This window comes from Prunus avium, chromosome 4, assembly GCF_965620075.1.
Source record: "Prunus avium chromosome 4, drPruAviu1.hap1.1, whole genome shotgun sequence".
NCBI classification, from domain to species: Eukaryota; Viridiplantae; Streptophyta; class Magnoliopsida; order Rosales; family Rosaceae; genus Prunus; species Prunus avium.
In genome coordinates this window covers 21190088-21213531 of record NC_142287.1, presented here as the reverse complement: position 1 = coordinate 21213531, position 23444 = coordinate 21190088, and the positions used below count along the sequence as shown (strand labels likewise).

The following is a 23444-nucleotide window of genomic DNA, read 5'->3' as shown; positions in this document are numbered from 1 at the left end:
AGATTGTGGCTGAGCCACATTAGTAGGCAAGGAGGTAAGCATTATCCATTAATAAACCCTATAACCAAATAAGATTTAAGTGTAAATAAATAATATATGAAACCTAAATATATATATATATATATATAAGTTTCATTCTCTTTGCCTCCTTTAGCAGAAAAGTTGGTATGAAACAGGGATAATACTATTTTATTATTCTCGGCCAATCATATCATGTCATGTGAAAAAGTTATCATGCATGACATACCGTGATTTGGTTGCTATCCCTGTTTCATGTAAGTGTTTCTCCTCCTTTAGGGGTCTGTCGCCTACACCCTTCTCCTCCTCTCCTCTCTCTCCTCCTTACCCTTCTAGACCTCCTCCCTAGAGGTGTCAAACGGGACGGGCTAACCCAGCACGGCACAAGCCCAGCCCATTTAAATAAGGCACGGCGCGGCACAAGTACAAATATTAGTGGGCCATGCTCGGCATGGCACAAAAACTTGGGTTGGGTCGGGCCGGGATCAAAAAATGAGGTCTAATGGACCGGGTAGGCCCATGACCCGACATGGGCCGGGCTTGGCCCTAGTCCGCTTCAAGCACGATCCAAACCCAACCCACTTAACAATTTTTTTTTTCTCAAAAGTCAAAATGCAATAATTTGACATCTAATGGTCATTGTTTATATGGTTTAAAAAAAAAAAAATCATAAACATATATTTCATGTCTTTCATTTTAGGGAAATTACGTGGGTCCTTAATTAATTAAACATATCAACTACAAAATAATTAAACAACATTGGACTTGATATCTAATAAGTACATATGACATCTACGCTTCTCTTATAATCAAAGCAAGACATTTCTTCACATATAAAATAATAAGTTGTTCAAAGCTAAAAAGTTGAAGTGGATTTTGTGGAGTTGGACACTTTTTGCCCTCCGCCTTTCATATTGTTTGGATGTTTGATTTATTAATGTTTTCAAATAGTTCATTATTTCTTGCCTCTAATTATATTTTTAACGTTTATAATTTGAATTATCTAGTGAAAAAAAGATCAAGTGAAAAAAAAATTCAAATTAAATGGGTTGGTTCTTGGGCCCGAGTACAGCACGAGCACGAGCACAAGCAAGGCACGAGCCCAGCTCGGTCCGTTTCAATGTGGACATGGGCTTTGGGCTGGGTTGGGATCAATGATTTTATTAAATAGGTCGGCACGACATGAGCCCAGCTTAGTCCGTTTCAATGTGGACATGGGCTTTGGGTTGGGCTGAGATAAATGATTTTACTAAATAGGCCAGCACGCCAGGGCCTAATAAATTAAAGGGGTTCTTAGATCTAGGTCTAAAACGATTAGTTGTCATTGGGTCTAGTCCTCATGTTTTTGGTTTTAGATGTAGGTCCTTTGACATTTATTACTTTTTTGTTGTGTCGATTTTACCCTTTAAGGTAAATAAGGAAAACACATTGAAAATCTAAGTTTAATGCATTATTTCCTTGAAATTGAATTCCAAATTTTGAATTTTGAATTTTTTTTCCTTGATAATATTCCTAATATATAGATAAAATACAATTTAATCAATAAAAAGTAAAGACTCACATATTATACCAATCGATCAGACAAGCACCCACATTAAATTATGTACCTGACATAAAGGTAAATAATGTTAATACATACAGGTATATATGTACCTGCCTTACATGTAAGTGTTTTTTTCTTGAGTTTTCTTAAGCAGTTTTTTCTGGAGGTTCATATTTATATACATACGTACATGTCTTCCATGGAATTTTATCTGAGTTGAGTTTAAAGATCCATACCAAGATATTATATGAGTTCAATTAGCTGGGCTAGAGGGTATAACTACCTAGACTAGAGGTAATTTATGGATTTAATTACCTGGACCAGAGGTAATTTATGGGTTTAATTACCTGCATACTGCATACGAGGTATATGCATAGGTACCTTACCTATTGTTAAGGTATGAAGTTTTTATGAACTCTTATTACAAATTTTGATGCATAGGTACCTTACCTATTGTCAATAACTTACCAATTTTAGGAATTCATAATTTACCTTATTTATGTTTTAGGTGCATAACTGGAACAAAAAATAAAAAATAAAAAAAAGTAAATATCAATAAATTGAAATAGGCATGTAATCTTATGTGGCGCAAAAGTCAAAGGACTTGGATCAACAACAATTTCTGCGTGGATTGCACCTAGAGTCTCTCCTCATAATTGGACTTATGACAAATTTTCTATAAATTAAATGGGCTGGCTCGGCTAGGCACAAAAACATTAAAAGCACAAGTTTAAACCCTAAACCCGTTTGACACCTCTACTCCTCCCCTCCATTTCTGCTCCTCACCCATCCTATGCAGCACTTCAGTCTTCGTTGAGTTTGGTGGCTGCTTGGTTGTCTAAATGACGACGTGGTGGCAAATCGGCTTTTATTTTCTTGTTTTGTGTTGTAGTTTTTTGAGTTGTATTACGTGGATCAACTTATTCTGAGTTTGTTGCGTGTGTTGTAGTATGTACTTTATTTTTTACATGTGAGAGTTAAAAGTTAAAAAGTTGTAGTTTGGTGTGCTAAGAGCAAGTCCACCGCAGCCCTTTTTGCCAGGGCAACAGGCCCCCCCAGCACGAATTGGACCTCCAACGCAGGAAAAGCAGCCCGGGCAAGCCCTGGGTCCCACCAGCCCGGGCAAGCCCAAGGGCAGAATTTGACTGGGCTTCAGCCCGAAGGCGCTGACGTCAGCAGTGACGTCACGCTGACGTCAGTGAAGCAAATCAAATTTTTTTTTACCGTTGGCGCGTGAAATACACGCGCCAACGGTAAAAAAAATTGATTTCACCGCGCTGACGTCAGCGACTGACAGCCCCCAACGGGCAGACGCCACGTGGCGCTTCCCGGATGCTTCGATCGTTTTTTGTCCAGAAATCCAACGGACTCGATTTTTTTGGGTTAAAAAAATGCGAAAAAAATTCAAAAAAATACCAAAAAATTCTGGATTTTTTCTCTATAAATACCTATCAATTTCATTCACTTTCCACACCAATCTTCATATAAACTCTTCTCCTTCCAATTTATTTTCCATTCTACTCACATTTTTCTACTAGTTTCCATTTGTATCAAAAGATCAATGGCATCTTCTGTTGAAGCCGGAGGCGCTTGGACAACTGCGGAAGATATTGCGTTGTGTGAGTCTTGGGTGAAAGTTAGTCATTGCCCTATATCAGGCAATGAAATGAAGTTTTCTCAAATGTGGAGAAAAATTCATGAAGAATTTTCTGAAAAATCCGGTTCGGCTTGGACGGAAATGGCCTTATCCTCCAGGTGGAAAATTTTGAATAGAGAGTTTGGGAAATGGAGGGATGCTTTGACAAAAGCGAGGGAGAACCTTCGAAGCGGTCAAAATCTTACGGATGAGGTAAAATATTTATAATTATTGTTTTATTTAATTTAATGTAACTTTTTTTTTCTTGCATATTAATTTATTTATATTTTGTTGCATAATCATTTTTTTATTTTTCAATTTTAAATTGTTAATATTTTCTTCCGTATTTATTGTTTTCTTGCATAATCATTTTATTTCTTGCATTTCTAATGTATTTATATTTTGTTGCATAATTATTATTTTTTCTTGCATTTCCAAATTATTTATATTTTCTCCCTTACTCATTTTTTGGTTGCATTTCCATTTTTTTTTTAATAGATCATACAAGCACAAATGTGGTTCGGTGCCACGGGGCAAGGCAAAAAAAGTTTCCAAAATCACCAATGTTGGGAACTTGTGAAGAATTGTTCGAGATTCAAAATAATTTGCACTACTCCGCCGGTTGTGTTGAATGAGACGCCGCTCCACGATTCGCCGGCAACCGATTCGCCAGTGGACTCCCCAATGGATCAAGACTCACCACTCCCACGTGCGCCGAGACCTATTGGGAGAAAAGCGGCAAAGGCGAAGAAAGGGAGCACTTCGAAGAATGAATGTGCACAATTTTTGGAGCAAATTGCTAAAAATGGTGCACTGAGACTTGAGAGAGACTTGAAAAGAGAAGAAGCAGACAAGGCACGAGCTGAAGCATTTGCAATTGAAAGGCAGCAGGCACAAGAACAAGACATGGAGGATAGAGAGATGAAAATCATGGCCATGGATACCACCCATATGTCTCCTGAAACAAAGTCCTATTGGAAGATGAAACGAAGGGATGTGATGAGAAGAAAACTTTTCCACGACGACGGACCCAGCAATACGGATTGGTTAAATTATCAAAACAATTAGGTTGGATTGAAAGATTTGTCGTATGTATGAAGAATTGTTGTATTGTTTCCCTTTTATTCAATAAAGAAAGCATTAAATAATATGAATATTTATTATAAATATTTGCAAATGAAAACAAAGTTTAATTAAAAACAAGACACGTGGCAACCAAAATTAATGGTTTAAAGTATAAAAAAATAGGAAATAAAGTACAATGAATAGTATTTGCCCTTGCCCTAGCCTTTTGGGGTGGAACCAAAAAAGGCAAGGCTGCCACTATTCACGTGAATAGTGGCAGCCCTTGCCTTGCCTTAGCCCTTGCCTTAGCCCTTTGGGGTGGACTTGCTCTAAGGTATATGCAAGGGCGGAACCATGAATTTTTCAACGGGTGGGCTAGCTAAAGTTATTGGCTTAAATCTAATGATAATTTTTCTTGTACTTTATAGTTTTTCTAGAAATAAAATATGTATTAAAGCATATAAACCACACTAGTTCATAGCTCAATTGACTAATTTCCAATAAGCTTTTACATAAAATAAATATATGTGAAATGCACCCAAAAATACACAATATCAAAATGAAAAAATGTTAAACGGAATTAAAATTGTATATATTCAAGTTGTGCCCTATGATCCTGGAGAGAATTGAAATCTTTTGTTAGTGTGTATGAATCGATATTATCAGCAAGTTCTTTTCCAATGTAGACAATAATAGAGATTGATATAAACTCATTCGTCATATGAACCGCACCACGCCCACCCTTTAGACTATCTAATTGAAAATGGTGTCTTTAAAATGAATATTTTCACGAAAACAAATTAAGAAAACAATAGGAGAAAATAGGAAAAGGTGGAGAGTTAAAGTCATGAGTGTTTACTAAGCGATTATTTCTTAATTGAGCAAGAAAATTAATCTAAAATCACATTAAAATACATTTAGTGCATTTTAATTTTCAAAAAAGGTTACCATGGGCTATAGAGCTCATGGTAGCCTTTAACTTGGTTCCGCCAGTGGGTATATATTTTTTCCAAGCTTGTAACTTTTTTGTCCAAATTTCTTAGGCTTTGTGTGGCTATGAATGAAGGTACATTTTCTATTCGTGTTGTTGCTAGTGGACTCCTCCGTATTTGGATCAATCCCTTGTAATTATTGTGCTTATGTATTTATATTAACTCTATGTGATTATCTGCATCGGTGTTGATTATTGTGACTGACATGACAACCTTCGTTATTTGATTTGGTTTAGGCAGTTTTTATATAAATCCCAAATTAAATTAATTGTGATTTGGTTCAGTTTAATCCAAACGTGCATGTTTTTAGTGTAAAAATGGAACTAAACTTGTCAAATTGATTTAATCTAGGCGGTTTGAACGGTCAGGGCGGTTGTTCGCCACCGCTGTCTCCACCCCCCTAAAAAGCACCTTCCAGAAAGAATCTACATATTAATGTTACATAGAATAGAAATAAATATAGCAGGAGTAAAGAGCAAGACTAATAAATAAAAGAGGAAGTTAAAAAAAAGAAAAAAAAAAAAGAGTGAGGACCAACCAAGACGTGTCGCTTAAACATCTTGGTGCCGTCTCTGTCTGCTTGTGATAGTGATAGTTGTCGTGAAACCCTACGACGTTCTGAAAATCTTCACTTTAATTATTTATTAGTTAGCTTAAACCCTAAACCCACACACAGATTCACAGAGTGATCCCAAACGACGATGTTGGGCGTTATAAGGCGAAGAGTCGTTTCTGGAGCCTCCTCTGCTTCGGTAATATAATCCCATTACATATATTCCTATTTTTCTTTCTTCTTCTTCTTCTTCCTTTTTTGTTCTTTTTAAAATTTGAAATATATTTCGTCAAAATATATTCTGCAAGCTTTATTTATGCGGTTTGTTTCAGATTCTGGGGCAGTCATTGCACTCAATCCGACCTATTGCAAGCTCTGAGGTCCCTTCTAAACTATTTTGGATTTCCCCCCTTTCATTATAATATTATATATATATATATATAATATTGTGTCCTTTTGTGATGTTACACGGTGTGCATGTCTCTGTTTATTATAAAATGAATTGGGTTTTGCTTGCTAGCTTATATCATCAATGTGGAATTTGGAAATATGGGTTTTGTTTTTTTAGTGTGCATTATGTCATATGTTTGTTGCAATTGTTGATTTCCATGTACGTGGGACAGATTCTGCTTCAACCTAGAGGAGGATTGGGTCGGGTCCGGAACCTTTCTCACCTCATTTTTGCAGGTGGGTTTAATTAGCTCAATAATTGATCTTATGTACGTATGGTTTTGTTTGTTTAGTTCAATCAGTGTATCGGTTTTTCGTATTTCAGGTTCCTCGCCTTGTATCAAGAAAACCAGGTTAGTGACGCCATTTTGTTGCTTCTCTTTATTCTATTTTACTGGATAATTACTAACTAGTGTTTTGAGAATTGAGCGTAATGTTATACTGTTTACCACTGAATTACATTATGCTTTGCTTCAAATGAGATGGATTTCTTCTCCGTGCCAATCTGGTTCGATGTAGTGCCTAAAACATCGGATGTAGTCAAGTCAAATGTGTTACGTATTGGTGTGCATAAATGATTGATAATGGTATGAAGCTAGTAAGCGCTTTTCAGGCAAGAACCTCTTGTATGGGCTGCATCTATTTGAAATTTACAGTTAGGGCAGGACCATTTGGGTGCCTATTAGCTTCTCCCATCTCTATATGTATCTACAATCTCTGTTTGTCACCTTGGGCCTGAATTGTAGACCAACGTGGCAATTTCAATTCATTAACATGACACAATTTTTAGTGAAGGAGTGAGCTAAAGTTATTTTCCTCTTTTTATTTGAGTTTTATTGTAAATTGATGTTTCCTTTACTCCAATTCACTTTTCTTTGTAAGGAAAAAAAAAAAAGATAATTCTCATGGCTTTACTGGTGTACAGGAATGTTGGCGGCGTTATGCAACCAGAGCCCATCAGGCAAATGTGGAGCAGGCCCTTTTCTTCAGAGACTGGTGTGATATCTTCTTCTCACCCATCAATTTAACTTAATTATATTATAACCGTCTGTATGCCTTTTATTGTTGAAGTATACATGCCCTGTTCCTTAAGCACATTTTTGGAGCAACACTTCAAATATTTAATTGTTTATCTTTGTCGACTACAAGCTCCTGCACAGAGACACACATTCACAAACAAACAAATTTTAGAGCATTGATGAGCTTGAGGTTGAGATTTGTCTTAGGGGTAGTACTAGTTTTTCACCATTTCACTAGTAGGAAAAGCAGGGGTGGTTTCATTTGTAAGATTCATAATGGGGGAATAGTACAGAATCCTGGAGTGATTTATCTGAAACTGGTTATCTTCTAAATTTGTACAATTTATGGTACCTTGGAAAGTATTATGATTGATAATTTGTATTGGTGTCTTCTCGGTAAAAAGGCACCTTTGTTTTGTATATGTGTTGTGTTCTCATAATATTTTAGTTCCTATGGGGAAATTAATGGTTTTGGTATCTGATTTCTTTCTTTCTCTCTCTCTGCTGACATTTAACTTTTGGTTGCTTGTGTGATGAAGGGGATTTCATTGATGCCGTCGTCCCTCATATGGGTGAATCTATTACTGATGGCACTTTGGCGAAATTCTTGAAGAGTAAGCTCAGCCTGATATTCTGTCAAATATTCGTAATGTTCAATTGTTTATTTGGTCTGATTCTGACTGATTGTATCATATTTTCCTGCAGACCCTGGTGATCGTGTTGAAGTTGATGAACCAATTGCTCAAATTGAAACAGATAAGGTTCTAGCATAAAGCTTTATTTGAATTTTTTATGGAAGCTTTACAAAGTTCCAAACAGGATTGTTAACCCCCATTTGACAGGAATCAGGAGTTGGATTTTAATTCTGTGTTTATTTTTCATCAGGTGACAATTGATGTTGCTAGTCCTCAGTCCGGTGTGATCCAAAAGGTAATAGGTTTTGCAGTCCCCCCCTCCCCCATCCCCGTATAGATTAATGTGCCCCAGTAAATTTGGGGCTCTTTTCTAGTTATGGACTGGTTTCTGAATGTTTTAGTCTGCCTGCATGTTTACTTCAATTGTGGCAGTTTGTGGCCAATGAAGGGGATACTGTCGAACCAGGTACCAAGATTGCTGTTATCTCAAAGTCTGTTGATGGTGTAGACCATGTTGGTCCATCTGAGAAGACATCTGACAAAGCTGCTGCTCGACCATCTCCCCCTGTTGAAAATATTGACAAGAAGAAAGAACCAAAAGTTGAAACTACACCTGTTACTGAGAAACCTAAACCTCACTCTCCACCACCTTCTAAACCCTCTGCTAGAGAACCCCAGCTTACCCCTAAGGAAAGGGAAAGAAGAGTAAGTCTTCTATGATTTTTTAATACCTTTTTGCCCTTCTTAATAATAAAAAATCTTTATAAACAATTTATATGGTAATCTTTTATTATATTTTTTTAATAATTTGGAACCTCATGCTTGCAGATTCCTATGACAAGGCTCCGGAAACGGGTTGCTACGAGATTGAAAGATTCACAAAACACATTCGCAATGCTGACGACATTCAATGAAGTTGATATGTAAGTTATAACTAATTTTTTTTTTCATCCTATGTCATGTTTCTGTTTTCCAGTTTTTGGGATTAATTCATTTAGGTAACTCAAATTGTTCTTTTTAGTGTTATCCGAATTATACATGTATGTATGTATGATCTTATCTTCCCTCACTGATTTGCTGCTTGTGATAGGACAAATTTGATGAAGCTTCGTTCTGACTACAAGGATGCATTTGCTGAGAAGCATGGAGTCAAGTTGGGGCTTATGTCTGGATTTATAAAAGTATGCAATACATAATACATGTAGAATTGCTAATATGAAACAGACTAAAATGTTGCATGCATGTGTGTACTTATAAATCTTTATTTGTTTCTGTTAACAGGCTGCTGTCAGTGGACTCCAAAATCAGCCTATTATTAATGCAGTCATTGATGGGGATGATATCATATATAGAGATTACATAGATATAAGCATAGCCGTTGGTACTCCCAAGGTTTGGCCATGATTCTTTTGATTTATTTACCTACTATGTTCATCTAGACGAATTGCAGACTTAGATGTCAAAAGAGCCGTTTGTATGTAAAAGGTTTTTTAATGTTTTGTTTCTCTCTCTTTGATAATCGATATTTGCATTTGGAACTTTGGTTTAACATTATTCTAGTCTGTAAAGATCCCATCGAGAAATATGTTTTTAGATTTTTAAGAAAGAGTGAAAAATGCCATACCGTTGCTTTTAATATTATGTGTTATATCATATGAGCTCAATATGCTTGACCAGGATCTAGTTTGTTTCATCCGTTTGACCTTATACTTTAGTTGGCAGGGCCACATCATTATTGTTGAGGACCCATTTTAGTTTTTAGTTTTTTATACCTCAGAAGTTGATAACTTTTTGCAAAGTACATATTTTTCATGGTTATTAAGTTCTGATATGAATATTAACATAGTAGACTGAATATTGATTGTAAAATCAAAATGCATTTTAATTGCTACTGTAAGTTTCCCTCAATTTATTTCCTTGCAGGGCCTTGTTGTGCCAGTTATTCGCAATGCCGATAAAATGAATTTTGCTGAGATAGAGAAGGAGATGAACACCCTTGCAAAGAAGGCAAACAATGGATCTATATCAATTGATGAGATGGCTGGAGGTTCATTCACTATATCCAATGGTGGAGTTTATGGAAGCCTTATAAGTACCCCCATCATCAACCCCCCTCAGGTCTGGTGCTTTTCTGACACAATTAACTTGAAATTTTATCATCTTATTTCAACAAATGGAACTTCATTTTTTAGGTAGACAACAATATCGAAAACTAAATGTTTTAGAATGCTGGTTCATCCATTTTATTAGTCTGGGAAGCCGGAAATAGATACCTAAGATATTTGAAAGAGATTCATACATGACTTTAGCCATTTAGGCCAAATGGCATCTCATTAGTAGGGCGTCGATGTTGAGGTTCAGGTTCAATTCCTGCTCTGGGTTTGTGAGTTATTTTCTGAAACTACAAAATGTAAAAATGAAAAGAAATCTCACACAAGTGATTTATTTTTTGGCAGTCAGCAATCTTGGGTATGCACTCAATAGTTACCCGTCCAATGGTTGTTGGAGGCGACATCGTTCCGCGGCCAATGATGTACATTGCTCTTACCTATGACCATAGGTTGATTGATGGAAGAGAGGCAGTTTTCTTCTTGCGTCGTATTAAAGATGTTGTTGAGGATCCTCGGAGGCTTCTCCTCGACATATGAAGCACCCCACCGGCAGTGGTACATGATTTCATTCGGGGGTTTTTCGAGAATCAAATATACTTAAGGAAAAATAAATACGTAATAGGTCAATTTTGTAGGATCTGATTTGTTAGTTGAGACCCTATAGGTGGGTTATTCAATTGCGGCTGGTTGAGATTAAATCTGAAATGAGAGAGCTTGTCAGGTTGAGTCTTCCGATTTTTGTAGTTGATCGGCCTAGTTCTTGTTTTATGCTACTGTGAATCTTATCATAGGGAATTGTTTCCAAGTGAAATTCCTTCCAACTTTCATATCTTTGCATGGAAAATGTCTTATTCAAAAGTATCTGATGACATTAGATCATAATAAATTCTTAAATCTTATTTTGGCCGGCGATTCAAATCGGTTGTTTTGTTGGTCATGTCCATTTACTCATGCTACTGCAATGCTGTAGCGTATTGTAATTTATTGAATTGGGTTTGAGCTCTTTCCGAATGGCCGTAAGGTACAACACAAGACTGAAGAAAAAGGCAGGCTGGCCTAAGAGTATTCAGCTTCTTTTTAATATCGTGTGTGCAGTTTCTTTCTGAAATGGAAATTTTAATGCACCAATCGAATTGAGGGTAAAATATGAAAAGCCAACACCTGTTTTTTTTATTGAAGAAAAGCTAAGAGTTAAGCAATGTCATTATTTAATAACTCTGTTTAAAGAACTATTTAGAGAATAGTTCTGTTAATGTATGCATAAAAATGTTAGGAACGAATAGTGTTTGTACAAATTTAAGGGCCACATGCAAGGGGAGGGGGGTTTTCTCACACGCACTATCAAAGTGTCATGGGGGTTCGAATTTGAGATCATTGGTCTGCAAGTTAATGCTATTTTTCACTGGGTTAGATCTCGTTGGCGATAAACTTGTAATTGTATGCATGACCAGTGATGATTGCAAGTTTCCTCCAGCTGTAGACAGCAGACAATATGAGCCACGACGTTATTTCGCTTGCAATGTATTATATGCTTACCGACCAAAGAACAAAAAGCATGTGACATTGTATACACGTCACTGTAATTGCTGAGACTGCAGCTTCTTGCTCATTTTCTTTTTCCTTATTAAATTACACTTCACAACGCAAGGGTTTGAAATTTGGTTACCTTGATGGATATCCTGTTATCCTTGTTTGGGAGGTGAGATTGGAATGAGCTGGATAATAGTTCAAAGTTCATGTTCGGTAACCTAAAACTAGTGTGATACGTAACAACTAAATTGGAATGACAGCAACTGCTGCAATCATGGCTGGACTTGCAGCTGTGTGTGGAGCTGGAGCACCCATTTTGGCTCTCAAGCTCTCTTCTAGTCTCCCTATACAAGGCTGTCACTGGGATTTTGTTGGTGATGAATAAGATCCAACCTTCTCAGCTAGCAGAGGAGCAGAGAAATGCTTCAAGGCTGTTTAAGAGGCTTCATGAAGAGATCAAAACCACTCTGGCTTTAAATACCCCAACATTAAAGATTGTTTTTTCAGCATATAAAGTGGTAGCAAATAAACATACCTGCAAATCAATGGACAAGCAGAAATGGGATTGTAAGGAAGACGATTCTAAGAACAAAAGGAGGAGGAAGAAGCTGAATTCTTGAAGTTGTTAGACGTGTAGATGTCTAACCCATTAAAGTGTGGTCTTATAATCATCAAAGGATTCTAAAGACTTGATATCAATTAGGAGTTCAAGTGCAACTAAACCGGCAGCTCTATTTAAGTTAGTGTTTTAAGGCTAATATAAGAGCTAAAAGGATTCCTATTTAATTGTGGATTAGAAGTTATAAACCTAATGCAATAAGGACTTCTTAAGAGTTTCTTGATGGGCAAGACTCTTAGGTAGATGCATATAAATACAAGTGCCCCTGCTCAACCGATCAAGCCAACCCACACAAAAGAATTCACCCCATCTAGAATGAGTGTATGAAGGGATCGGATTGAGGAGATGTGCTCTTGTATAGCCTTGATGTGTGTTCTATCATGTGTAGTCATTATAGTTTACATATGGTATCAGAGCCTAGGCTGCATATTTTAGAACCGATAGAAATTACCCACCTTTTCTGTTACTCTGCAATACGGCTCTTTGGAATTAATAAGGCGACAATTCTTCCTCTTTTGCTACCTCTTGACAGATCCACTATTCTGATTTTGAGGTATGGCTGTTTTATTGAATCTAACTTGATTGCGCTGCTTTTGAATTGGCTTCAACAGACTTGTGTTGTCCATGGTTTTATGCCTCACTAAAAGTAAACATAAAGTTTGTGTTTTTATTTTATTTGTATCCTTAGTTAACATGCAGATTGATGTTGGCTTGTTTTCGTTTGACTTACCTTTTGACTTATCAACATCCATGCGGCATATCTCTTCCCATTAATAATGTATAATAATAAAGTAAACTAAGGAAAAGTTTTGAGGTCCGATGGAAATTGACTTAAGCATGTATATGGTTTTTAGTTTCAATCTCAAATTTTGCAGCATGATAAACATGGCTTCAGTTTTGATATCTCCTCAAGCATGCTTAAATTTCATAAGTTGGATAAGTACTTTCTTTGCGGCAAAAGAATACATGCACAAGTATATATATTTAAGATAAAATTGGGGTTTTTAGTTTCAGCTTCAGTCATTGATGTTAAATTGACCCAAGCATGTTTTGTGTTGATTAAGTAATCGATTCTGTCATGAACTGTTTTGCCGTGACTTGTTTGGAGAAATATATTTAGCGATTCTTTGATCAATTATTTAATGCCATGATTAATTAAGCTGAGTTTTAGGTTTTTATACATAAGCATAACAAGTGTATATATGCATAAAGGTTTAAAGCACTAAACCAGAAAGATAAAAATCTAAAAAATAAAACCTTTAAAGTACATGTTATTTCTTATATTTTATGGCATTAACATATTTTATTAAGCATGTCATGATATAAAGTTCTTTATCATTATTCATGCTTGAAAGTTTATTGATCAAAGACTGGAGATCTCGAATATTGCATTAGTTAAGCGAGCCACAACAGCTTAACTATTGCAGATTCATTTTCCAATCTAAAGATTGATCAATAATTGCATCACAGCTAGTAGCCTTTTGTGCTATTTTCATCCATAGATGAAAAGAATACAAATTGATGACAGATGTGATGGAACAACATAGAGAAAGGGTTTGTGTAAACTAACAGGAAATTTCTTGATCCACAGATGAGAAATTTTCCTGTACAAGAAGTTTACTCATACCTAATTCGTCTAGTGTTTTGGAGCATGTTTAACTTATGACCCACAGGTGTGAGTTAATAATGTTTAAGTAAAGCTTCCTGGGGAAAGTTTATCCACGTACATTAATGGTGGAGTGACCCAGAAGATAACATATGTGAATTAATATAGGAATTTCTCTCTATCCACATATGTAGGGATTTAACCTACAAAAGAAATTCATATATCAACTCTTTTGGTGATCACTAAAAACATATTTGATTCTCAACCCACAGGTGTGAATCAATAATGTACAGATATTTAAGCACTATGAGACAGCTTATTCAGATATGTTTGTGTTTTAAAGACTTTTCGGAATGTCACAATAAACCTTAACTCCATTAGGTGCATATACGGTTTTGTTTTATTTTATGGATTGTAACATGATACGTGTCCTATTTATTGGTTTTGATAAATCTCACGTGCTTAAGTTGCTGATAATAATTTATTAATAGTGATCTTAAATAGTCATAAAAGTTGTTTTCATGACTCAAGGAAAGATAAATATGGTTGATCATATAAAGGGAAACGTGAGCTATTTTGGAACTTTCTTTCTTGGCTATATTGTTTGTTTATGTACGGACATGTTTGAGACTTGGTTGCCTTTTGTATGCATTTAAGTGAATGTTTTGTAGCATCAATGCACCTTCACATGTAAAAGGATTGATCCGTAGGTGATTTGGAGTAAACCATTTATAGTTGGACTGATCCACATGTGTTAAAAGTATTAATTCGATCGTATTTGATGGATTGAATCATGTAAAGTTGGATTAATCCATAAGGCTGTGTCCGTCATAAAATAAATTGGCTGTTTTGTAAGGTCATGCAATATGAAGCTTAGATCATGTTTAAGGATATTGTTTTACTGTTATTTCTTAATTGAATGAGTTGCGTGGATCAAATTGCACTTCTAATTAAGGCTCACTAATTTTGTGTCAAAAGTGGCACATTGCAATATATAAGATACTCAAGATACGAATGATCTTTGATTGCTCAAAATGTTTAAACTTGATAAAGTGATATTTTATATTTTACTTTTGTGATATGGTATTAATTGTTTTGCACCTACATGGAACTTAATGTTGAATGTTTAGAATGCATAAGGATGACTAAATTTTGAGGTGTATATTGTTAGCATTCATAAATTTATAATAATTTTTCAGTTTTGAACTACGCTAACATGTCATCTATTAGGGTGAATTTATAATTCAAATTAACTAATGATAAAATTAGGTGAGAAGGAAAATTTTATAAGGTTTCTGTAGGCACTGATTTCATGAAAATATGTTGAGAATTGAATTTTTGGTGAATTTATAAAGTTGAAACAGATGCACAGGAATTTTTCCTGACAGTTTCTGCATTGTGTATAAATGTTGTTGAATAACTCACCTAAAGATCTTCAAATGATCTGAATTTTTGACATGTTAAGCATATACATGTCTTCGTAAATTCTGAAAAGTTTCGTGATTATTGGATGTATAGTTTATTTGTGAGAATTTTATTAGTGATCTGTGTTCAGGAAAAGTATGTGCTGACAGATTTTCTAAGTAATTTTGTAGATCTATTTTAGACCTTTTAATTAGCTATAAATGACTATATATTTTTTTAGGTATGAAGATTAATGTCTCTAGTTTGTTTCCATGAAATTTGATGCTAATCCGACTTATAAATTAATTGTGGTAAATTCTCAAGTAATCACATGTCATTGCTGGAAATTTCTTGACAGTTTGTGCATTTAGGCTTATACTGTGAAGTACATTAAGAGCACGCCTTGAAAGTTCTTTTACACCATTTTGTCATAGTATTTCTAATCATAAGGTTATTGTTGCACTATATATTGAAGTAGCAAAGTAGTGAGTGTTTGCCCAAGTGGGAGAAGTGATGTAAAGTTTTGGGCTTCACACTCAAGACCTTATATCTTGTATTTTGATAAAGCTCATAAAGTTTTTGGAACATACTTGGAACTGTTTTCTGGTTGTTGACACATTGAAGTTTTACATCTTAAGTGTTGGTTTTATGCATCTAAATATTTTCATTACCAATTTTTTTGGATACCTAGCTGTTTCATTTTTGGCTACTAAAGTTCTTACCTTGCTTACGTTTTTTTATTATGCATTGGTTAAAGAAAATTTAATTGATTTTTAAAGTACAAAGTGAATAAAGTTTATTGCATTCATTACAGTTTGGTTATTTCTCAAACTAAGTCCAATCTGCATGACATGTTATATGTTTTTCAAGATATGTGTTAGTAAAGTACTATTTTGAGAAATAAATTCAAGGAATTAAAGTTGAGGCCTAATCCTGAGGAAACAATTTTAGTGAAAATAATATGATTTGTTCTATGCTCATTTCTTGATACATTTTTGGTGCAAAATGTTTGATGAGTGGGAGCATTCAATGATCTTCTTTGTTGCATACATTTAGTTTTGACTGTTTATGATTAATCACTTAATGTTCCAGTTCTTCATTAAGGGTTTTAAGGCTAATACGAACAAAGATTGTTTGGATGTGTTAATTGTTATTGTTAATTCATATTTTCAGTCAACAGTGGTTAATCAATGACTTTTACCTTTCATTGAATTCATGATTACTACTAATAAGCATTAAGGTTTTTGTTTCAAGCCTGTAAGGTAGAAGGTAAATGAAAGGAAATTGCATTGGTTGATTGATTTACTGTATGAGGTTATTCCCAAAAGTATTAATGGGAAATTTGATTTGATTTTGGTTATGCCATTCATTTTATATATGCAAAATCAGTGGGAGCCGAGTTTTATTCCACTTAATTTCATTATTTTCTTGGAGACAGTTCAGTTATTTTGTTTACTACTGTTTGGTTTAATTCTTTTAATAAATTATGTGACTTCAGATTTATGTTTATTATTCTTGACAAATGAATCCAGTTATATGTCATAATGCAGTATAGCTAGCTACAGTCACTGCATAAGACATGAATTCATACCAGAGTCATTAAGGAGAGATCTTGGTAATCTCTTAAGGGAGGGCGTATGAATGAAAGTGACCTTTGTAAACACAAATTAAGTTTGGTCATAATCATTCAGCATTCTAATCTTGATGGAAGTCTCATGTGATCTTGAGAGCTCGTATGTGTAATTATAAAGACTTTGAAATACTGAAATGTTCAATAAGTCTTGATAGTTCCATGCTTGTTCTTTTGATTGACAGCGACTTGATTAGGAATTATAGTTTACATGAATTCCATAGGCCTTACAGTAATTGATATTGAGTTCTTGATGATCATTAGACCAAGTGGGAGAATGTTAGACGTGTAGATGTCTAACCCATTAAAGTGTGGTCTTATAATCATCAAAGGATTCTAAAGACTTGATATCAATTAGGAGTTCAAGTGCAACTAAACCGGCAGCTCTATTTAAGTTAGTGTTTTAAGGCTAATATAAGAGCTAAAAGGATTCCTTTTTAATTGTGAATTAGAAGTTATAAACCTAATGCAATAAGGACTTCTTAAGAGTTTCTTGATGGGCAAGACTCTTAGGTAGATGCATATAAATACAAGTGCCCCTGCTCAACCGATCAAGCCAACCCACACAAAAGAATTCACCCCATCTAGAATGAGTGTATGAAGGGATCGGATTGAGGAGATGTGCTCTTGTATAGCCTTGATGTGTGTTCTATCATGTGTAGTCATTATAGTTTACAGAAGTTACTTGCTTTGAGAGACGAAGAAGAGCAGAATGTTAAGATTGCGAACACCATGGAAGACAATTGGTTTTCTTCAGAGAACCAAACGAAACTCAAAGCCGAAGAATGGAAATCAAATTGGAATTGGTTTCAGTCAGTTGGTGTAAGGGGAAGTGTCAACTTTCTTCATGGATATAAACAGCAGTTTCAGGTATATATAATTTGTTCATTCAAAACAAACTCTTAGATATATATCTTGAAACTTCGAGGTTTTAATCTCTATGCTGATACGTATTCCAGAATTCAATGAAGCTCCTCTGCATGATCGTCTTCCCCTGTTTTGCAGCAGCGTGTCTCTACAAGATATGGTGGTATGTCTCTGGAGCAGCCGAATTACCGTATCATGGGAACATATATTTGAGCAACACCATTTTGTGCACTTTGGAGCTGTGTTCGTGGCAGTATCTGATCCATTAGCATAGTTACTAGTCTCTTCATCTGCCTGCGAAGTGCAACCAAAATAACACACAAAGCACAGTCAATAACGGGTCTTGTTGCAAAGTGGCATGTCTGCGCCACAATACAGTCTTTTGATTACACAGAAAGTGAGACTCCAATGGCTCTGATTTCTTCAGCTCAAGTGTTTCCTATTGGTGCTGATAGCGGTCGCTAGGCGGTCGCTAGGCGGCTAGGCGGGCGCCTAGGCTGGTTGGGGCTTTTTTCGGTGCCGGACCCGGAGGACAGTCGCTAGGCGGTCGCTAGGCGGCCCCTAAGCTGGTTGGGTCCTTTTTCGGTGCCGAAGATAACGATTAGAACAACACCAAGCTGGTGTCAATTTACACTCACACAATCTCATTCCAGAAAAGACAAGCTCTAGGTTGTAGTAGGAACAGATCATCATCTTCAGTGTTGAATTTCTTTTTTTTTCTTCTTCTTTTTGGGCATTTATTTATTTATTTATTTTTTGGGTAATGATAGTGTGTGGTCGCTTTTGCAGTGAAGAATCTGGAGAATAATAGAGCAGGGATCACATTGTTTGGGTTCACAGTGGATAGAATGTGGCTTCACTCTATTTTGCAATTCAACTGGCCCTTCATCTCTGGCTACTCAACAAGACAATTGGTATGTCTAAATTTTTCATTTGTGAGACGGAGAGAGAATCGGGGATTGATTTTTGTATTGATGCTAATCTTTTTTCGTGTTTCTTTTAATTTTTCATTACAGGGTAGTTATAATATCAAGCAATGTAGATTTTGGTGAGTGAAACTTGTAAGGAAAATGGATACGGCTTAACTGCTTCTTAGTTGGGAGCAGAGACTAAACCAAGTTAAGAAAAATAAAAGGAAAATAAGGAGAAATGATAGCATTCTTTTACTATATAAATTTTGGATGCACAAAAGGAATCAAACACTAATTAATTTTCTGCACAACAAAAAACATCTGTCTTGCAGCTAATCCTTCTCCATGTTTTATTTCATACCATCATCATGCACACCCTTCAGAACGGAGGAACTCTGCACATCACAATAGTAAAAAGAACGCATTAGTCTAACTAAATCATAAATATCATATGAACCAAAATCTACATGATATTCTTACATACATAAATAAGAAAAGAGAGAGAGAGAGAGAGAGAGAGAGAGAGAGAGAGAGAGAGAGAGAGAGAGAGAGAAATTACTTGCTGCAGTCGACGCTGGGGTCAAGAGGTACAGGAACGGAGACCTTGCAGTATTCGGGGATGGCATTTAGTCTGGCTGGGTCAATCTTCATGCCAGCTGCAGCTGTTTTCAAGCATTCACAGAGGTTCCTGCGGATTTCAGTGGAGGTAGCCTCAGAAACAAGGGTTTGGACACCAGCACAACAAGGAACGGCAGGACTGCCTGGGCCAGAACCCACCAAGTATGGCTCACAGGGCATCAAAGTCATCAGGGCCTCTTGGCATGTGATCCCATTTGCAGGACATGCATTGTTCAAAACCATAACCACCAACCCAAAAACTATCAGAGACCAACCCATCAGCTTCATCTCCATACCCTCTCTTTCTCAACAAAGGGAAGAGAAAAACACAAAATTAGGCAATATAAAAACTGCTTGTTGTTGGATATTGTAAAACCTCAACTCACTGTGGCCTAGAGCATAAGATGCATGCCTCTCTTTATAGGGCAGGCACCACCACTTTTTTGGTAACTCATTAATTGTGCAGTCGTGATTTTTTTGATTCTTCCTAAGGGCCCTAACCTTCCTTAAACCAATAGTTTTTATGCTTAATTACACAATTGCCCTTAAAAACTTCGGTCAAAACCCACTTTGCCCCCAGAACTCCAATCTCAAAAATACTAGGATACGTGGACACGACAATTAAAAAATATTAATTTATAATAATACTTATAAATATATTGAAAAAAATAAATATTGATGTTCATACTACAATTTCACAATACCCATATATAGTGAAATTCAAGCTTTCCAATCCTTTCAAATGTAGTTTATTAATTTTATATGAATTATAATTGAATTTACACATTAGTTGACCTTGAGTATGAGTTGACCCATATCCAGAGAGTGTTGATCGTGTATGGGGAGTGTCTTGACCGTGGACATGACGTTGACCTTTAGACACGGGGGTTCAATTAGTGTTTGACACTCCGACACTTGGGGGCTTGGTGGAGTGTCCGTGCAACTTAGCTTTCATCCTTTGATCGAGGTTTGGTGACCTACTTTGCCCCATGCCATCAACTCCATCCAAAACTTTGTTAGATCTGATGACGTGACATGGGCTTTATGGCAATTTCATCCATGCGGCCAAATAGGACCCACTGTTTTGTTGAAGTGGATGCCACGTAAAAATCAATAAAACATTTTATTTTAAGAAAAATTATATATAAAATTACTTATCTTTCCCTCTTTTTTTCTCTGTACCTGACGATCCCCTCCCCCACCAACCTTTGGGGCAGTGATTGATGCCTCACCCCTGCCTACCAACTAGTCCCCTCCCTCTAAACGACCCCTCCTTCATCAACATCTCCTACTACCACCCCAAAACCCAAATCGAAGCCATTGCCGTCGGCAATGAAGTCATTACCGACCCAAACAACACCACCAAATTCCTCCATGAACCTCCACGAAAATGAAATCCAATACAGCTATAGAGCCATCTCAACATCTCAACAAGACTCGAGCAATTTAGTTGAAAAGACGAGTTGCTCGAGGCACACCTGTAGGGAATGAGGTAGACCTTATTGATGACATTGTGCGAAACGTCGTTGTTGGAGGGGTCATCATCATCTTAGAGGCTAAGGTGCTGGGAACAGAAGCTAGGGCGGAAATCGATGTTCGAGTAAGGGTCGTCTATGGCGGAGGAGGAGGAGAAGAAGAAGGCTAGGGTTTGAGGCAACCATCTTGTTTGAACTGAAAATGGAAAAAGGCCCATTAAGGATTTTTAAGTCTAGAGTCATTCTATAGTGAGCCTTATATATGGCCCTTAGGTGATGTCCTATCTCTTAACTACTGAATCAGGCTAACCAATTTGATCAAACAATTAAGAGAAAGGGCCTCACCTAAGGCTGTCTGCCGCGCAAATCTCACGGCCTGGAGTTCCGGGCTGAGGGGATGTGCGTTAACACGGGGTTTCCTGCTTTTGGGTGCGGTGCGGTTGTGCGCGGGCGTGCCAGCACGGTTTACCGTGCGTTGATGTTTCGATGAGTTTTGGATGGATGAATGGTGCGCCTGTTTGATCTGTCTTCCTAGTCAAACGATTGTAGCCGAGAGAGGAACTGGTCTCGGCTGTTAGGTTCACGGCCTGAACTTCAAGGCCGTCGAGTGATGGTGTTGGTGGTGGATTTTGGGCGGTGCTCCGGCGCGCTGCTCAGGGAGTGACGGTCGTGTGATATATGGGGTGAGTGAACGAACAACAAGGATGGTGCTCCGGCGCCTTGAAAATCAAGGGTCGTATGATATATTGATGAATGGATTCTGCTTACAATCTAACACTACTCCTAGGAAAGCAAGTAAAGATATTGAAAGTGCATTACAGAAAAAATAAGTTGCTCCGTGGGAGGCTTGTTTTGGTGTTTGAACCCTTTGAATGTAGCTCGAGTCTTGTATTTATAGGAAGAGTCCCTGGATGAGTAATCGAGGCTGAATTTGCGCATAGTGGAGTCTGATTAGCGCAAGTGGGCAATCCAATCGACATTTGGGATCGTGAAGTATGGTGATGAGACCCCAGAAATCCTGGTGAATCTCGGCCGCCGCGCTCAATCGTGGGTTTTGAACCTCTGGCCGTGGAGACGCATTTATTGCCTGGATAGCTGGTGAACCAACATCTCAAGCTGTCAGAATCCTTGTGAGAATGTCCACGTCTAATCACTCTGATCTTCATCACCAAATCCTGACTTCAGTCACTTCCCATCTTCCCTCATGCATTAAATGCTACTTTGTGGCCAATGGGTTTCGCTGCATTAAACAGGCACTACTTCATTAAATGAAGCCTGGGACCCTGTTGTCACGTGATGATCTGACTTTAATCCCTTTGGCCGTGACCTTGCTCTACCTCGGCCTCGGCCTATGCTTGAGGCCGAGATGATCATGCCTTAGCATTTCTTCTTTTATTCTTTAAGGAATGCGAAAATGCCCTGGCGAAACGCTGCGTTCCAGCCTCTGCGAACAAGTGCCAGGGCCGAAAGAAAGGGCTCCTTCGGCCAGCTCGTGGCCGTGATTTATCAGGCACAAACAAAGGCCATCACTATAGAATTCTTATTCAGTCCGTGTGTGTGTGTCTTGATTGTATAACAATAGAAAGAAATGAGTTGTATAAATTATTACAAGAAATAGAAGAAACAACAAGTTGTTGAAATCAGAAAATATGAGCAGCCTTCAATTTCTCTGCATTCTCTCTACTCAAGTTTCCATTCTCTCTACTCAATCCTCCTAAATTTGACATAGTATCAGAGCAGCGATCATGGAATTGCTGACTCTTGTTCTGAATCTTTGCTACCTCCATGAGGGAAGATGTTTTTTTCCCAGCTAGAAATAGCACCACCAACTCTTCTCAATCTACCTACCTAGAAGCATTGAAGACACCGATCCCGACCCAGACATCGACCCGACCGATTGGCCTCACCTGGACTAGGTATTGTCTCCAACCCAACCAACCGACCCCGATGATCCAGACCTCAACCCCGACTGAAACTACACGATATGAAAAAGATCAAAAAAGATATGAAGCTGCAAGTAGTGACTCTGGCTATGTATTCCATACTTCGGATGATGGAAATTCAACGAGCTGGATAATTGATTCTGGCACAACCGATCATATGACATTTGATCCTGATGATTTTCTGAGTACCAGTCAACCCAGACGAACTAGTATTGCTAATGCCAATGGAGTTACTTCTCCTGTGACAGGGGCTGGCACTGTGGCTCTCTCATCCTCTCTTTCATTATCTAATACTTTACTTGTTCCATCTCTATCAAATAAGCTAATGTCAGTTAGTCAGATTACTAAACAATTGAATTGTTGTGTATTAATCTACCCGAGTTTTTGTTTACTTCAGGATATTCACACTAAGGAGATTATTGGTCGTGGTACTATGAGAGGGGGGTTATATTATGTGGAGGATTTCAGTACAGGCATGGCTCACAATGTGACACATGATATCAAACAAAGGCAAGTCTGGTTGTGGCACCGTCGATTGGGGCATCCATCCTTTGGATATATGAAGCATATTCTACCAAACTTATTATCAGATTTCAAGGACTCCGACTTCAAATGTGACACTTGCATTTTGGCTAAAAGTCACCGTGTGCCCTACCCGTTGAATTCAAGTAAGAGCACTACTCCGTTTAAGTTAATTCACTCTGATGTTTGGGGGCCCTCACCTATAACTTCTCATTTTGGCATTCGGTGGTTTGTGACATTTGTGGATGATTGTACTCGGATGACATGGTTGTACTTGATGAAGAATAAAAATGAAGT

General features: G+C 37.1%; 2 protein-coding genes across 2 annotated transcripts; one reads left to right on the top strand and one right to left on the bottom strand.

The window, feature by feature from the left end:
• The first annotated feature begins 5793 nt into the window (after positions 1 to 5793).
• On the top strand, positions 5794 to 10921 carry LOC110752818 (dihydrolipoyllysine-residue succinyltransferase component of 2-oxoglutarate dehydrogenase complex 1, mitochondrial-like). Its single transcript, XM_021953547.2, has 14 exons — positions 5794 to 6006; positions 6140 to 6187; positions 6431 to 6494; positions 6583 to 6610; positions 7183 to 7253; positions 7816 to 7890; positions 7982 to 8037; positions 8162 to 8206; positions 8344 to 8616; positions 8740 to 8834; positions 9002 to 9092; positions 9193 to 9303; positions 9835 to 10029; positions 10368 to 10921. The coding sequence occupies exons 1-14, from the start codon at positions 5956 to 5958 to the stop codon at positions 10557 to 10559; spliced, it is 1395 nt and encodes a 464-aa protein (XP_021809239.1). The 5' UTR covers positions 5794 to 5955; the 3' UTR covers positions 10560 to 10921.
• Positions 10922 to 18857: 7936 nt separating this feature from the next.
• On the bottom strand, positions 18858 to 19577 carry LOC110752816 (non-specific lipid-transfer protein 1-like). The gene is made up of 2 exons (XM_021953546.2): positions 19149 to 19577; positions 18858 to 18984 (listed from the first exon to the last, which is right to left on the bottom strand). Exons 1-2 carry the CDS (start codon positions 19499 to 19501, stop codon positions 18969 to 18971), a joined length of 369 nt encoding a protein of 122 aa, XP_021809238.1. The 5' UTR covers positions 19502 to 19577; the 3' UTR covers positions 18858 to 18968.
• Positions 19578 to 23444: the final 3867 nt, after the last annotated feature.

Coding starts and splice junctions, on each gene's coding strand:
- LOC110752818 (XM_021953547.2), top strand. CDS start 5,956: ATGTTGGGCGTTATAAGGCGAAGAGTCGTTTCTGGAGCCTCCTCTGCT. Junction 6,007..6,139: donor CTGGAGCCTCCTCTGCTTCG/GTAATATAATCC, acceptor GGTTTGTTTCAG/ATTCTGGGGCAGTCATTGCA. Junction 8,617..8,739: donor CTAAGGAAAGGGAAAGAAGA/GTAAGTCTTCTA, acceptor TCATGCTTGCAG/ATTCCTATGACAAGGCTCCG.
- LOC110752816 (XM_021953546.2), bottom strand. CDS start 19,501: ATGGAGATGAAGCTGATGGGTTGGTCTCTGATAGTTTTTGGGTTGGTG.